Source organism: Mirounga angustirostris, unplaced genomic scaffold (genome assembly GCF_029215605.1).
Source record: "Mirounga angustirostris isolate CCGP_5_RB_7025 unplaced genomic scaffold, mMirAng1.0.hap1 SCAF_5, whole genome shotgun sequence".
NCBI lineage: Eukaryota > Metazoa > Chordata > Mammalia > Carnivora > Phocidae > Mirounga > Mirounga angustirostris.
Genome location: NW_026991713.1, coordinates 67,250,250 through 67,266,537, shown reverse-complemented (window position 1 = coordinate 67,266,537; position 16,288 = coordinate 67,250,250). Strand labels below are relative to the sequence as shown.

The window sequence follows — 16,288 nt, the reverse complement described above, 5'->3', positions numbered from 1 at the left end:
CTTCTGAGTGCAGGGCCCTCTGTAAATCAACGTTCATGTGCTCATGAAACTGGCCCTCTTTGGAATAGACAGTAAAGTTACAAGACTGAATGATTTCAATAGGGAAAGATGAGAAGAAAAAAGGACAGGATCAAAGTCAGAGACACACCAATATTTGAGGGACGGGCAGAGAAAGGGCATCCTGTGGCCAGGTGGGTGTTGTAATTAATCAAAAGACCAATGAAAGAGAAAATACTTGGTCTACCACCCTGACTTGGAAAAGCTTTGCAAATCCAATAGCCTGGCCACATAGTATTAGGCACATTTTATTTCACTGTTCATGATATAGATGATAATTTTTCAGGGTCAAGGATGATGTGGTTCTTACATAGGCCTATTACCTTGATTATGTTTGAAGCATTTATGACTCAGTTGGAAAAAAAAAATATTGCATGAGAGGAGCTACAGAGAATAAAATAGATTGAATGAAAAGAATGGAATTTACTCACAGATAACAATAATTCATTTCCCTTCCAGCAACAGTTACCTTTACATATAAGGCCAACAATGTCTCTCTGCAACATTTATCAAGCAACAAAAATGTGAACTCTAAAATCTACAAAGAATTTCAAATGTCTCATGGAACCCTGTTACAAAATCAACCACAAGAGTTTTCTACTACTAATTAACTTTGAACAAAATCTTAGGTCATAAAAACCAGGCCATTTGGTGAGAGAACTGTGGCAGAAAGTTGATGAGATTTTGAGAGCTCAGAATTGGTGGGGGGGAAAAGTGATTTTTTTTAATGGATTCAGAAATGTCTCTAGAGGTGGTTTATCAAAAAGCCAACAGCCCAGATTCTAGAGGCTTGGGTTTGAACCCCAGCTCTGCCACTTACTTCCCATGCGTGATTTTGGATTAGTTATTTAATCATCCTGTGTCAAGTGGTAATAGTTGCTAGGGTTGTTATGAGGATTATGTGACTGAATGTAAAACATTTAGAACAGTGCCTAGCACATAAAAAGCACTATGTACACATTTGTTAAATGAAAACTGTGATAACTGATCATGTCACTAAAATGCCTCTGGAATTTCTAATTTAGTAGGTCCCATAAGCTTTGGGGAGAGAATTCACTGAGAGAAAACAATCTTTTTTTCCTCCTCTTTTTTTTCCTTCTTTATTCTCCTATCCCCCACCCCCCAACCCCACCCCCTGCACAGAGTAATGTATTGTTTTCTCTTTATATTAAAAACTATTCTCTCTGGGCATCTGGGTGGCTCAGTCAGTTAAGCATCCCACTCTTGATCTCAGCTCATGAGTTCAAGCCCTGTGTTGGGTTCCACGCTGGGTGTGGACCCTACTTAAAAAAAAATAAAAAACAATTTTATTGTTTAAGATATTGGATAGTTTCTTAAAAGTAATTTCCAGATGTCTTATGATGCATATTTGTGGCTGTTTTCCCACTTATGATTGGTCTCAATGTTTTCTTCCTTTCATATGGAAACTCACAAAATAAGTATATGGGAGAAAAAAGTGCACAGGAGACTTAGTGTCATCATAATTATCATGATAATTCTGGTACGTCAGTGGAAAAAATATAAAAAGTTTCGATAGGAAGCGTAGGATAATGAATGTAACCAGGATTTCAAATATACCTTCTAAGCCCTTTCGAGGAATCAAAATGAACCCAGCACCAGCTTCTTTGAAAACAGTTCTGCAGATACTCCTAGAAACCTGCAGTTCAAACTACCCTCATGAGTCTTAGAAGTAGAAGTCCCTTTGTATTTGTCCTATTGCTCCCTTTGGTCCCCGGGGAACGCATTCTTTTACTCTCTGCCTCGATTTTATTTTAGTACTTTCTTTTTGTTTCTGGTTATTATAGTTTCTCACACTTCATTATAGTAGAGTTTACCTCTAACCATAGTGGAGTTCTTTGGCTTCTTTTGCATTTTTGATACGGAGGACTAAGCTTTCAGGGTCCAAAAGGACTCGTGATCATCTTGCGACCACTCCCTGTGTGTGCTCAGGCGGGCAGGGGTAGGGGGCGCTTCTCTTGCCCTCTAACCTCTTTCTGCGGAAATCCTCCGGCCTTTTTTGAACACGTTTCTTTAGATCTCTCTCTTCTTTGTCTTTTTTCTTCTATTGCTTATTATCTACGAGTTTTGCCTCTTTTTCTCTGTAACCTCCCTCTCCCTTTTCCCCCACAGAATACACGTTCCCTCACTTTGGGGTCGGAGTAATTGATGCTTGGAGATCCTCGATGGGCTCCGCGTAGCCTTTAGATACGATTCAAACGTGCTCGCCCTCAGGGTTCCCCACCTGGGCTGTAGTGGCGCTTTTCCCCTCTGCAGTAACACATGTCGAAGAAAGCAAGCCTCAGTGTGTGTCCATATATGACCTTAGAACAGAGAACTGCCTCGTTTGGAGGCAACGTTTGGGGAACCCTGTCCACTCCCACTCCCGCGTGCTCCCGCCTCCCCCTTCCCCGAGGTCACTCGCGTGCAGAACGCGAACGCCGGCTACTCCCGCTCGCGTCCCGACTTCCTTCTGGGAGCCTAATAAACCTGGGGGAAGTTTTAATCATTCCGCAGCGAGCCTGGCTCTCTCACTGGGCATGCTCAGTGGCCGGCCGCGCTCGGGAGGTGAGTGGCTGTCTTGAGCGCAGGGCTCGGGTCGGCGGCCGCTTGGGCTCGGCTTCCAGGAGTGCGGGCTGGCCACTGCAGCCCCTGAGCCCGGGGCCAGACGCGCCCCGCCGCCCCCGCCCGGACGCAGGGCCTCGCCAGAGCCGCGTTGTTCCGGAGCCCGGGGGCCCCCAACTTTGCGCCAAGTTCGGAGCCGCCCTCTGGGGGAGCCATGCAAATGATGACCAGGGACGTCCTGCTAGAAATGGACCAGGAGGAGGAGGACGACGACGACGGGGATATCGGTGAGCGAGGGGTTCCCCGGCGTGGGCTGGCGCCGGGGAGTTGGGGCGTGCGCGTGGGCGCCGCGCCCTCCTCGGGGGGCGGCTTGCGGGGACCCTCGGCCGCTCCGAGGGGCGCGGGCGCCGGCGGACGGGGAGGAGGGAGCCCGCGCCGGGTCCCGAGGCCGCAATGCGGCCGCCTCGCGGCTCCGCTGCCGGCGGGCCGGCGCCCGCGTGAAGGCCGGGGAGGCGCGGGGCGCGCACGGGCTGCCGAGAACAGTGTCTGGGCGGGCCGCGGCCGCAGCCTCTGAGCAGTCATGCTAGGTACAGGGAGGGCTCCGCGCGCCGAAGTCTGGACTCAAGCAGCAACTTTTGGGTCATTTCCTCCCCCTCGAACCTGCGCTGGGGATTCCGGAGGGCGGCGAGGCGGGGAGCCCACCCCGGTTCGGAGAGCAGGGGTGTGACCCACCCGCATCCGCTGCAAAGCGAAAGGAAGGAAGGATCGGCTCTGGGAGGGAGGGTGAGGGCTGGGTGGGGCGCCCCGGGAACGATTTGTGGCCGCGGGTGGCGGCCAGGGATCCTTTTTTTTCAGCCGCGGAGCCCGCGGGGGCAGTGATTGGAGTAAGACGTAGTCCGGGCGGCCCTCGGGACATTTCTACGAGTCCAGAGGGCCCCTGGAGCTTGGCGGGCCGGGGGTGGGGGGCGGGGGGTGGGAGCCAAGCCTGGGTGTTATCATTTCTAGTTAGAGTTTAAAATGTTTACAAGTTGTAGACAGAAAGGAGGGAGAGCTGTTTAAGAGTAAAACAACCACAGCAATCAAAAGGGATGGGAGGAGGTGGGGAAGGGGAAAACAATTGGAGAAGGGAGACTATCACTGTCAGGGAATGATGACATACTGGGTCCCTCCAGAAGACTGGCAATTAAATTACCGTGGTGGTCTGTTCAGAGACTCTGAGTCTGTTTCCTGCATGCCAAATCAGTTTAAAACATAGCAGTTCCTGCTCATGTCCTAAAGTCCTGTTTTTCTCTAATAACTTTAGAAGTAACTTAATTTTAGGAGCTAGGTGTGGTTTTTTTTTTATCATTTTTTCCCCAGCTGTATTGAGATACAGTTTACATATAACGTTGTGTAAGTTTAAGATGTACAAAGTACTGAGTTGATACTTCTGTGTTGCAAAATGATTACCACTATAGCTTTAACCAACACCTCCATCACCTCACATAATTACCGTTTCCTTTTTGTGGTGAGAACATCTGAAGTACACTCTTTTGGCAACTTTCAAGTACAGGATACTTGTACTTCTAATCACTATGCTGTACCTTAGATCCCCAGAACTTGTCTTACAATGGAAGTTTGTGCCTTTTGACCAACATCCCCTCCCCCCATTCTACTATTTCTGTGAGTTCAGCTTTAGTAGATTTCACCTATAAGTGATATACAGTAATTGTCTTTGTCAGACTTATTTCACTTGGCATAATGCCCCTCCAGGTTCCATCCATGTTGTCCCAAATGGCAGGATTTCCTTCTTTCTCATGGCTGAATAATACTCCCTTGCCCACATGCAAGGGTGAGGAGCGTGGTCAGGGGTGCGTGTGGTGGTGGTGATGATGCTGATGGTGATGGTTATATATATGCACACACACATACCCACCACATCTTTATTCATCTATACTTGGACAATTAAGTTGTTTTCCTATCTTGGCTATTATAGGCACTGCTCACTTACATCCAAAGCACTTGATAACTTCCTTGTTGACCAGGAACAAATTGAATAGAGGGGCTTATACTTCATGATTTAGCTTTACCTTTCATTCATTTGAGAACAATTTATTAGATGGAGGGAGCCAATAGTATTCTTTTTGTTGTTGTTGTTAGAGAGAAAACTGAAGCTCACAGGTTGATCTGCCAAGCTTTTTGTATAGCTAGTTAAGATTCGAACCCAGGCTTTCTGACTTGCAAGACCCGTGTGCATTAGTCCACTTTCCACCTGGTCACTCAGCTGTCATTAGTAATGTCAATAGTAATGCTACTATTTAGCAGGCTTTACTGGTAAATCATGATTACATAAAAGTGTAAGTCATAGCAGACTTTAAAAAGTTATAATAAAGTAGCACAGTCTGTTTCATAGGAATATACTTAAAAAATATTTTATTTATTTATTTGAGAGAGAGAGTGAGGGAAAGAGAAGGAGCAGGGAGAGGGGCAGAGGGAGAAGGAGACTCCCCGCTGAGCAGGGAGCCTGATGTGGGGCTCAATCCCAGGACCCTGGATCATGACCTGAGCCAAAGGCAGATGCTTAAGCGACTGAGCCACCCAGGTGCCCCTCATAGGAATATACTCTTGTCTGTTATGGTGAGGTGTTACTGTTTGTATTGAGTATTGTAAGTAGGATAAAAATCCAAATGGAAATCAAAGTGAGCGAGAGACTGCGCTTTGTTTGTTCCACTGTGCCATCAGTAGACCTCAGTTTAGAAAGAAAACTAATTTGGTCTAGTCTGTGTTTACCAGATGAGGCATCATAAAATTTATCTTATGTGGCAATAGGTTCTTATTTTTAATTACAGATGTAATTTATGCTGGTTCTATCAAGTCAAACGGTAACTCTGTTTAATAAAAAGTTAAATATCTCTACTCCTCCTTCACCCTTCCCTCCATAGGCCACTGATATTGATACTTTACTGTGTATAGGGGTCAATTCAACATTTTATGTCAGGCAACTAGTATCTCAGCAGTTTTTGGTTATACAAATTCAGTTCGGGTTGCACTGATTTTATAACAAGCGCAAATGTTTAGCATGCCAATAGAAAGTTTATGTCATTGTAAAGTAGTAAGTCTTTTTAAAGGTTAACAGAAATAGGCGGATGGTATATAGCCTTTAACAAAATAATTATAATTTCCACCTATGGGAGAGGAGGTTCTGGTGAAATGAAGATGATACTTTTAACCTGTGCCTCTGGTTTTATAATGCAGAGTTATGTTAAAGCTCTTGGCTAACGTATTCCCCCTAGTACTGGATTGTCATTACTAATAGTTGTGTAATTTAAAATCCACTCAGGTACTGAAGATGTCTGTGTAATTCCTCTGTAAATATTAACTTTGTATTTGAGAACAGTAGAGTCATTTTTGACGTAGTTCCTGGGTAAAACATCTATCATCAGCTAATTTGCAAAAGACAAAAAGAAAAACTTTTTAAACTAGATGTGGTCCCCGGTTATATGATATAAATGTTTTATGTACATGTATGGAAGGGTGCCCTGTAGTAGACTGGGATTTAGGGCCCTTCTTTTTTTTTCTACCAGTGGGTTTCTGCTTACTTTTGAAGCAGTTTGGTGCTTTACTTGTAAGGAGGCAATCCTTACAAGTAAAGAGAATTGTCCTTTACTTGTCCTTACAAGTAAAGAGAATTGTCAATAAATCAATACAATAAATACAATAAATACAATAAATCAATTGACAATATTGTCAATAAATCCTTACAAGTAAAGAGAATTGTCAATAAATTCTCAACTAGAGAATCAAAGTTGGTAAATCTTACTGTGAGCATCTTCTCCATATTTGCTTTACTCAGGGCCACCAGAAATTGTGCCCAAACGTTTGTGAATGAGGCAACCTGTTGGCATGAGAGCATTTTTGCAAAACACCCCTTATTTTCTAAATCATCTCCAGCAACCAAATGCAGAGGTGACACGTACGCAGTAGTGGAAATAGGTGGCTTCTAGCCCTTATGCACTGCACTGGTGCTGGTGGAGATCACATGTCCAGGCAGGTTCTGTGGGTCAGGTGTGCAAAAAAGCGTTCTTGGCTGCTCTGCCTCCAGGACTACCCTCCCCCCCCCCCCCCCATTAACCAGTGAATAAAATCCACCATTTCTTCCTATTCATGTAGAAAATGATAGAAACATCTTTTATAGCTAAGATGTAGGTAGTATATTTAGTGTGCTGATTTATTATTTATTTTGCATTTCTGTGGTTCAAACTTTGCTGAGAGAGGAAAAGTATTCTCAATAAAGGGAATTATCAGGAACAAGTCAGATGGTTCAGGCAAAAAGGTTTTGTTTAGATGCTTGTTTGGTTGCTTTGGGCTCCCAACTATTTATGGTAGAATTTACTCTCTGATCCCCACAGCTGATGGTCATGTCATTGGTTGGGGGGTGGGGGGTGCAGTGTGGGCTAGAGGCCCATTACCTCGGAGCTGTGATGGTCCAGCTGTATCTTTCAGGTGCCTTTATTGGCTCCTTTTTTGATGTCACATTTTTACACAGACTTCCTGCACAAGTTTTCTCCCTACAAACTTTGTTTAATCACCTGCTGCAGATCTGAACCTAGCCCCAGTTTTATCAATATTAACTGAGCAAACCTTCTGTGCTCGGTGCAGGGTTAGGTGTGGGGCTGGGTGTTGGGAGCCTAAAAATGAGTGAAATGCACCTCTTGGCCATGGGGAAATGGGTTCTGTGGAACCAGCCCTTTGCAGTAAGTGCCATTCTTGAGGTACCTACACAGCCATGGGAGGAGGTGCGGGAGGCAGCTTCCCAGCAGAGATGGCTGGGCTGGACGCTGGAGGACCAGGCAGGTGCGGTGGCAGGGAGGGTGGAGGGAAAGTCAGAAGTCCCATGGAATTGCCTGTGGTGGAAGGGAGCAGCCCCAGGGCTAGGGAGGCAGGCAGGGGCCGCACCGGGGAAGAAGACTCTGCATGTTTTAAGGATTTGGGATTTGGAGCACCTGAAAGATTCTAAGGAAAGGAGTGATAGGACCCAATTGGCATTAGGATAGATCTCCCTGGCAGCACGTTGGAAAATGGGGTGGAGAGGGGAGGTGGTAGAGGTAAGCCTTTCTAGGAGTCAGGTTTGGAAATGCCTGCAGTGGCCATGGGAATAGAGAGGAGTGGTCTGAAAGTTTAGGAAAGAGGTGACATCTCCCAGGCCTCAGAGACCCATTGCTTCCAGCAAACGGCAGCACTCTTGGACTTTCCACTTAGGTGGAAAGTGGTGGCAGGTGTGCAGGAAGGGAGACTTTTCTATTGTTCCAACGAGTGTTAACACTTTTCTCCTCTGCTTTGGCTCAGACCATTTCCCATCCTTGCTCATACCAGACTTAGCTTCTCTGTTTTTCAGTGGCTCACTCTCCTTCCAAGCCTGTCACAAACCTAGAAAGCTATTACTGATCCTCATTGCCCAAAGTGCCCACCAATAAATTGTCACACCCCTTATTTTTCTGTTCTACACAATTAGGATTCACTTTGTATTTTGTCTTTGTTGTTGATTATCTTTATCCCCACAACTAGAGTGTAAATTTTTTGGGCACCGGGACTAGGTCATTTGGGTCTTCTAGAGATCATGCAAAATATCCCATACATTGTAGACATTCACTGCTATAATTAAAAAAATGTTCTCTTCCTCACCCTCTAACATATAGGTTCCCTGAAGGCAGGTGTCTTGCATGCTTTGTGTTCCAAGCTATGCCCCTCATGCCTGGAATGGTGCTTGCTCTTCAGTAGAAGCCCAGCAGATCATTGTTGAAAGACTCAATAAGTGAATTGCTCTTTTTAAATAGTTTGATTAACGTTATGCTTAGGTGGTTTTATGTCCCTACTAGAATTCTCTTCTATGGCACTTTGAGATTCCCTGTTATCTGTTGATTGTACATAGTTTATCAGGTACTCTGCTAGGTTCCAGGGTCCTTGACCTCCCAGACCTTCCTCCTAGGAAGGAGGCAGATACATGAATAGGTAATTGAGGTAGTCTGTGATTAATGCTGTAATCAAGATGTGTGCCAGGGTCCATGGTATCAAGGAGAAGGCACGTAATCTTGCCAAGGGGACTGTTCAGATGTAGTGCTTGAACAGCCCTGGAAGGGATCGGAAATAGATAAGTGGGTGGGGTTAGGACAACGATGTGTCTTGAGTATTCCTAAATGTGATTTCTCAAGAAATAAACTTTGATGCTGTCTTTATTTGCTGTGGCAAGGGGGAGATAGTCTCTACCAGGAGAATGACAGTTAAAAAACAAAACAAAGTGAACTATCCTTAAAGCCTTTCTCTTTGAGTATAGTTTTGCCCCCCCTTTTATATATATATATAAACCTGTTACTTTCAGTTTCAAATGCTCAGTCACAATTTATCTTCGGTGTTTTAACTTTCAAGTCAAAGAATTGCTTTCTAAAGTGTTTCTCATCTCCTCTTATCATTCCCATTGTTCTTTAAATCTGACACAGACACAACTCTAAAAGAGTTCCACACACACCCCTTTCTTTTTTTCTCAAGTGGTTGCAATATTCACATATATTGATTGCAGTACATTTTTTTTTTTTTCCTTTTGGAAACCAGTAAATTTAGACCAAAAGCTGTGAAGGTTTCTGTCAGAGATACTATTTAAATTCTGACATTCTTGAAGGGAGGTTATAATACATTATTAAGAATCCCATGATCTAGCTTTCAGTTGAAAGATGGTCTTAAACTTTCAAGTGGTATTTGTAGCAGGTTAGATTAAAATGATTACGTTTTAATAAGAGTTTCCACTCTAGCTAATACTTCAGGTTTTCGTCTGTTAACAGTTTGTGTTTTGTATTCTAGCTGATACAATACATCTTTTTAAAGGTTTTTTTTTTTTTTTTTTTTTTTATTCATGAGAGACAGAGCGAGAGAGAAAGGCAGAGGGAGAAACAGGCTCCCAAGGAGCAGGGAGCCCGATGCGGGGCTCGATCCCAGGACCCTGAGATCATGACCTGAGTCGAAGGCAGACGCTCAACCATCTGAGCCACCCAGGCGCCTGATACAATACATCTTAAGGCAAAGTTTATATAGTCTTTGAGGAAGAAGTGCTATCATCCTCACCTTTGTACTGCACAGCCTGCATATCAAAATGCTTTTCACATAGTAGATACTCAGCAAACATTTGCTCAGGGACAGTTTTTTATATTTTAATGGAAGCTTTGTATATGCCATAAGATTAAAGCTTGATCTGCTTTTGATACGAGGTCGTCAGGTCTGGGTCTGTGTGAAAGTCACCAATTTAGAATAGAAAAACATCATTTCCAATTACCTTCAACCAAGGAAATGTACTTCTTGACTGATAACTCCTATGTAAAGATAGAGATTGTGAGAATTTGATGCAATCAACTGATTGTCTTAGGTCATTATCATCATTGTTATTATTGCTTTTCCTTTAGTTTTGCCTTGCTCTATAATACTGCAACTAAAATTAATTAGAATCCATCCCAAGAAGCAGCCAGTTTAAAAATACAAGATGAAAATGTCAACAATGGAATAGTGTGGATATGTACCAAAAAGCAATTCAAATATTCCTCAGCCAGAACATCAGATGGAACATTTGCATGGAAGACAAGTTGAAGGGTTAATAGGCAACTTTCTCCGTTGTGGTATTTATTACTGCCCTGGCTACATGTCTGAATACTCACTGAAAGAACTTGCTGCAGTAAGTTAATTCAGGAGCTAAAAATATGAATGAAAGAAAATATATTCTTTTGTGAAGTCCAAATGTTGCTTTTATATTTAATGCTTTTAATCTAGGACATTGAAACTCTACTACTTCCCACATTATTTAAAAATACACATACTTGAAATTGAGGGGAAAAGGATATTGATCTTTAAAATGATCTTTTTTATGATTTTAATTTTAACTTTGGCAGAACTTTAGCCATAGGTCAGTCATGCAAATAGATGTTCTTTCACAAAGTACAATTATGCAAATTACAGGCTTGTTTGTAAAGCTTGTTTTATGTAAACTAAGATTGTGTTGACATAATTGAATTTTTTATGACTTCTCCAGACATTCTATCTAGATATTTGGAAGATAATCTTTGGCTTGTCACAGACAAAATGATGGCTAAATTTTTCTTGTGGCATCACATAGACACAGCCTTGAGCATTTTTTTTTCTGATTTGTGCTTAGTTTTTCAGAAAAATGATTCCCCACTAAACTGTAAGCAAACATTATACACCCTTCTCACATATAAAACTCAGACCTTTAACATTATTTTAAAAGTTTGTTTATATAATGATTTGAAACCATTGCATTCATTTTTGTATCATTTTATTTCTTTCTGCTGTTACTTATTTTTTTTTTTTTAAGATTTTATTTATTTATTTATTTTGAGAGAGAGAATGAGAGACAGAGAGCATGAGGGGGAGGAGGGTCAGAGGGAGAAGCAGACTCCCTGCCGAGCAGGGAGCCCGATGCGGGACTCGATCCCGGGACTCCAGGATCATGACCTGAGCCGAAGGCAGTCGCTTAACCAACTGAGCCACCCAGGCACCCTGCTGTTACTTATTAAATAAACAAACTTTGGATGCTTAGTTTGTGTAAAAGATAAGATCCCTTTTCTAAAAAAAAAAAAGGAAAAGAAAAACGAACAAGGAAAACCCACCATTGTTTCTAAGTGAGACAAGTAATAGTATAAATTCATTGATCATAGATGCTACCTGGGAAAACTAGGAGATTCAAAGAGAGGGTGGGAAGTGAATCCCCTGATGAGGGCGCTGGGGAGGAAAGACTAGGGGAAGGCATTGTTGATGCAGAGCAGGGCCAAGGGAGAGGAATGGCCGGCCGTAGGAAGACCTGAGTTTGCGGTTGGCTTTGACATCTAGAATCTGTTACCTGGGGCAAGTTGCTTGGCTTCTCTGAGCCTGTTTCTTCAGCCCGGTGGGGTTGCTAAGAGGATGCCAGGTATCCGTACAGTGCCGGGTGTGGGACCTTTCCCTCCCACTCTGCAAGTGGCAGTTACAGTGTCACCATCCTAATGAATTCATGTGTTTAAATGCTACTTTTTTCACACCTCATTTTATTTTATTTTAATTCCAGTGTAAGAAGTGGCTGCTCTTCTTACACTCCACTATCTCTAAGTCCTCTCCCCTTCAACACTGCTGTGTTTTGTGTTGCTCTTGTCACATCATGTGTGTAGGAGCTGCCCACTAAATGTCAGGTTAAGGATGACCGTGACAGGGGCTATGCTGCAGACACGTGTGTCTAAAGATAAAGGAGCTGAAGAATAGCATGTGGTTTCTGCAAAGAGATAAGTATTGTGTGTTCCCCCCCCCCCCCAAAAAAAAAACAACAAAACAGATCTTCAGACAGACTGACAATGTTTTCCAGATTCCAGGAAACCTATTACAGGAGGAAACTCTTTCAGGGAGTCTTAGCAAAAGATCCTAAGAGCTGACACTTAGTGGGGCTCCCAATCAGTGGCTCATAAATGTAGAGATTGTTTTTCCATCAGTACTACCTGTAGCTTATCCCATTCTCTCAATTGTTGTCAGGCAGTTCTTGCCAAAGTGTGTGTGCTCCCATGTGTCATCAGATAATTGTATGTACAAGACGTGGGGAAGGAGATATTTAAGTAAGAAGTAAATAGCTTTTATTACCAATTGAATATCATAGAACAGAGGAGAGGAAGATCAATATTGAGATTCTCAGTGGTCGGGGTGCTCCATGCTTCCGCTATTACTACTGAAATTGGAAACGTGGATGATTGTTCAGAGATGTTTGCTATTCAGTAGAGGGAGGGCAGTCAGGTGGCACGTGGGGGCCGTGATCGTTTACCTGACATTAAAAACCTGTTTGACTTTACATCCTTCCCATCACCCCCATTCCAGTTCTTGACCATTGTGTGTACAGGCAGGCAGTTTTGGCCCCTCATTCTCTAAATGACCTTGTGTCTCTGAGACAGGCCCTCCTGGGCCACCTTGTTATTTGAGCACATCCAAACTCCATTCTTGCATCCACATCCATGTGGGTCTGAAGGGAAGGAGGAGACACCCGGGCCTTAGCTCCTCTGTCTGAGACATCCACTCTCTCCCCTCAAAGTCCGGGATGAGTGTAGGTCTTAGGGATCAGGTGAAAAGTGCTCTTTTCTTGAGGTTTGAATCTGCAGGGGAAAACCTGAGTTTGATGAGAGATACTTATACCAGAGATTTAAAGAAAAGGATGACTTTTCCCTGTGTTGAAAGATTATTTCCACCATCTGTTATAGCTAACCTCACCTTACCTTGGCCAGGGATGTGGACGGGCATCCTGTACTGTGTCAGGAAGAAATGGGCCTCTCTGTTGGCCTGTGGTCCTTTTTATTTATCCCCCATTGGCTCCTCCTCCATCCCCGTTGCCCATCATTCTCCTCAGAGTTCTTTATCTGACCTCTGTCCCGGTGTTCTCCTCAGACAATTGCCGGAGGTAGAGACTACCACTGTTTACACTTCAGTTTTAGACAGATGTGATTCAAATTCTAGCCCACACATTCAAGCTGTGTGACCTTGAGTGATTAACAGAACTTTCCCCTCCTCTCTAAATGAAGCTGATGTTAGAACCTACTTCAAGGATGACTGTATCAAAGTGATGTAATTAAAAAAAAAAAAATCTTGCTTTGCAGGGTTGTGGTACCTGATACAGTGAAAGCCTTCCATAATTAGAAGCTAATGTTAATATTCTGGGTAGCAATTTTTACCTATATCTCAGCCCAGATTTACCTCTTCTGTTTTTCTTTTTTTTTTTTTTTTAAAGATTTTTTATTTATTTATTTGACAGAGAGAGACACAGCGAGAGAGGGAACGCAAGCAGGGGGAGTGGGAGAGGGAGAAGCAGGCTTCCCGCGGAGCAGGGAGCCCGATGCGGGGCTCGATCCCAGGACCCTGGGATCATGACCTGAGCCGAAGGCAGACGCTTAACGACTGAGCCACCCAGGCGCCCCTCTTCTGTTTTTCACTAGAGGTTTTACCTTTCTCCCTTCCATGTATATAGCTCATTGTTAGTCTTTGTCTTTTTCATTAATCTGTGAGTATCTTGAGAAGAACCGTCACCTCACTGAGCAGCATAGTGCTTGGCACATGGTAGGAGACCAGTACATTCTTATTGAATGAGTAATGGACGAAAGATTTTGATTACTGAAGGACTGTGGTAGATTGGGAAGATAGGCCTTTGTGTATAGACCAACCCTTGGGTAGGTTTTTATAACTTTGGAGCCTTAATTTCCGTATCAGAAAAATGTCGTAGAGGTAATATAGAAAGGGTAATGATACTTACTTTATAGAATTGTTATAAGGTTTAGTAATGTTAATATATAAAAGGACAAGGGGCAGTTCCTGGCACGTAATAGGCCAACAAATAATGGAGTCATTTATAAAACAAGCAAAAATAGAGAAATACAGTATAAATGACTGGTGTAACTTAAGTTAGATTTTTCTAACCTGTTAAAAGACATGAATATGATGAATAGAGCGAAATGATAAAGCTGAAGACAGGAGCACACAAAGAAATCGTTACCTTTATGGTTTGAATTGTTTTGAGTTTAGTGATATAAATAAATTAATCTCTACCTAATTTGCAAAAATAGGTATATGAAATGACATTTTTCATTTTGTGTGTTTGAGGTTTGGGAATGATTTGCCTACACCCAAGTGTTAGAACTTAAACACTGCCGGGCCCCCTCCAGCAGCATCAGCCCTCAGAAAAGTTAGATGTCCCATTCCATTTGGGTAGATGAAGGCAAAATGAAAGGAGGAAGGCTGTTTTTATCCCTAACTAGAGTTAAAATTATTTGGTTTATAGTTAAGTGTTCAAAGAAGTGATTCTACAATAAAGTGAAAATTTCATCTTTTGGTTACTGCAGTTCTTGTTGTGCATGGATTTCAACCTATATTCCAAATTGCCAGACTGTCTCATATTTCCCTCCTCCATTTAAATAGCGTTTAGTACATATGGGGTGCATGCTTCTATAACAAGCACATTGCAGCTTACAAATCATAGAGGAGATGTGAACATTTCTAACAGGCCTTGTCATCTGCTCTAAGGGTGAGCAACACAGTAAATGGCTTTTAGCAATGGGGTAATCATGGTTTTCCTGAGAATTACAGCTGCCTAAACTGTGGCTAGTGGCTTGTTTCATACTCCAAGATACTTATTTTGAAGAGTTCAGCCACAGTCTTGACTAAGTTATTTGGCACACACACAAAAATCCCTTTGAAAGCTGATTGTGGAATTTGCTACTAGTGACCTTCATAAATCAGGACTGTTGCTTTTTAAAAAGATGTGCATAGGGACGCCTGGGTGGCTTAGTTGGTTAAGCATCTGACTCTTGATTTCAGCTCAGGTAACAATCTCAGGATGGTGAGATGGAGCCCTGCGTCAGGCTCCACACTGAGGGTGGAGTCTGCTTGGGCTTCTCTCTCTGCCTCTTCCTTTGTCCCCCTCCCCCCCCCACCCCCCCAGCCCCCGGGCCTGTTCCTGTGCTTGCTCAAGCTCTCTCTCTCAAAAAAAAAAAAGAAAAGAAAAAAAAAACATGCCTAGAGATTTCAGTGAGCTCAGAGCACTGGATTAATACTGTCTTTTCACGGTCTTTACTGAAGACCCCTTTTGGGTCATGTACTATTTAAGGTCTGAGGATAAGAGAACCAGAGAAAGAGAATTCCAGCTTTAGTGCAGCTTGTTTTCTAGTAAGCAATAAAGTAAAAACCAAAAACGCATGCAGAAATCCATTCATTTACCTAATGTCTATTCAGCACCTTCTGCGTGCCAGGCATTGTGCTCTGTGCGAGGAATTCAGCAATACACAAGGCAGAAGTGGCCTCTGCCCTCAGCGAGGAGGCTCCCCGGCAGGCAAGACAAACATGCTGACAGATCGCCAGCAAATTACATGTAAAGACTGTGGAAAAAAGAGAGACTGAGCCAGGAGGGTAGAGCTGAGAACAGAACTTGGGTGTTTCCACAGCCAGTTCAAGGGGGTGGCCCTCACTGGAGGATGGCTGACAAGTGCAGCTGTTATTTTCGTAATTCTAAAAATAACACGGCCTTAAAGTGTCATCTTTAAAAAGTAGGTCTGTGAGAAGGCTCAAGACGTACGTTAGATTCATGTGTAAAGTGCCACAAATGTTTTCAGGCTCGCAACTCGTTATGCTGTGCGGGGCCAGCCCTCTGTGAGGAAGCTTTGTTTATTTGGATTTCCGCAGCTGTTCATGCACTTGCGAAGTGAGCAAGTAGCTCAGTCTGTACAGTGCTGTGCCCCTGTATTCCTTGGGCGGTTGGTCAAACTATTAGCACTGAGTTGGAAAGCCACAGAACCCGGTAGGTCACCCCCAGCTCCCTGAATTCTTCCTTTGTAGCCCAGTGTAGCATAATATTCTCCCTTTCTTCAGTTAATGATGGGGCTGAGAGGTTGGGCTGTGGAAATTCTGTGCAATTTACCCCCTGTTGACAGAGGAGGAGGAAAGAGAGAAGGAGCAGGTGCATCTTGTCCCCCTGGTCCACATTTTCCTCTCCTGACTTGAATGGGGCAGGGAGCTAGCAAAGGGCACCTTGGGTTTTCAGCCAGGAACTGGTTCTCCACTCTTCCTGCCCTGTTTTGCTAAGGCATGTGACTCATTGGAAGTGAGTGACACCACAGGCACCCTGGTGTGCCCCCCCCAG

The 16,288-nt window shown here is 43.5% G+C and overlaps 1 protein-coding gene across 2 annotated transcripts in view; it reads left to right on the top strand.

Annotated features, from left to right (window-relative positions):
• The first annotated feature begins 2,497 nt into the window (after positions 1-2,497).
• ANO6 (anoctamin 6) overlaps positions 2,498-16,288 on the top strand; it is a 183,853-nt gene continuing 170,062 nt past the window's right edge. Inside the window, exon 1 of one of the 2 annotated variants that reach the window (XM_045873584.3) lies at positions 2,498-2,906. In XM_045873584.3, the coding sequence (XP_045729540.1) occupies positions 2,834-2,906 (73 nt within the window). In that variant the 5' untranslated portion in view covers positions 2,498-2,833. The remainder of the gene's footprint in view (positions 2,907-16,288) is intronic. The other variant, XM_045873585.3, reaches the window with a different exon arrangement.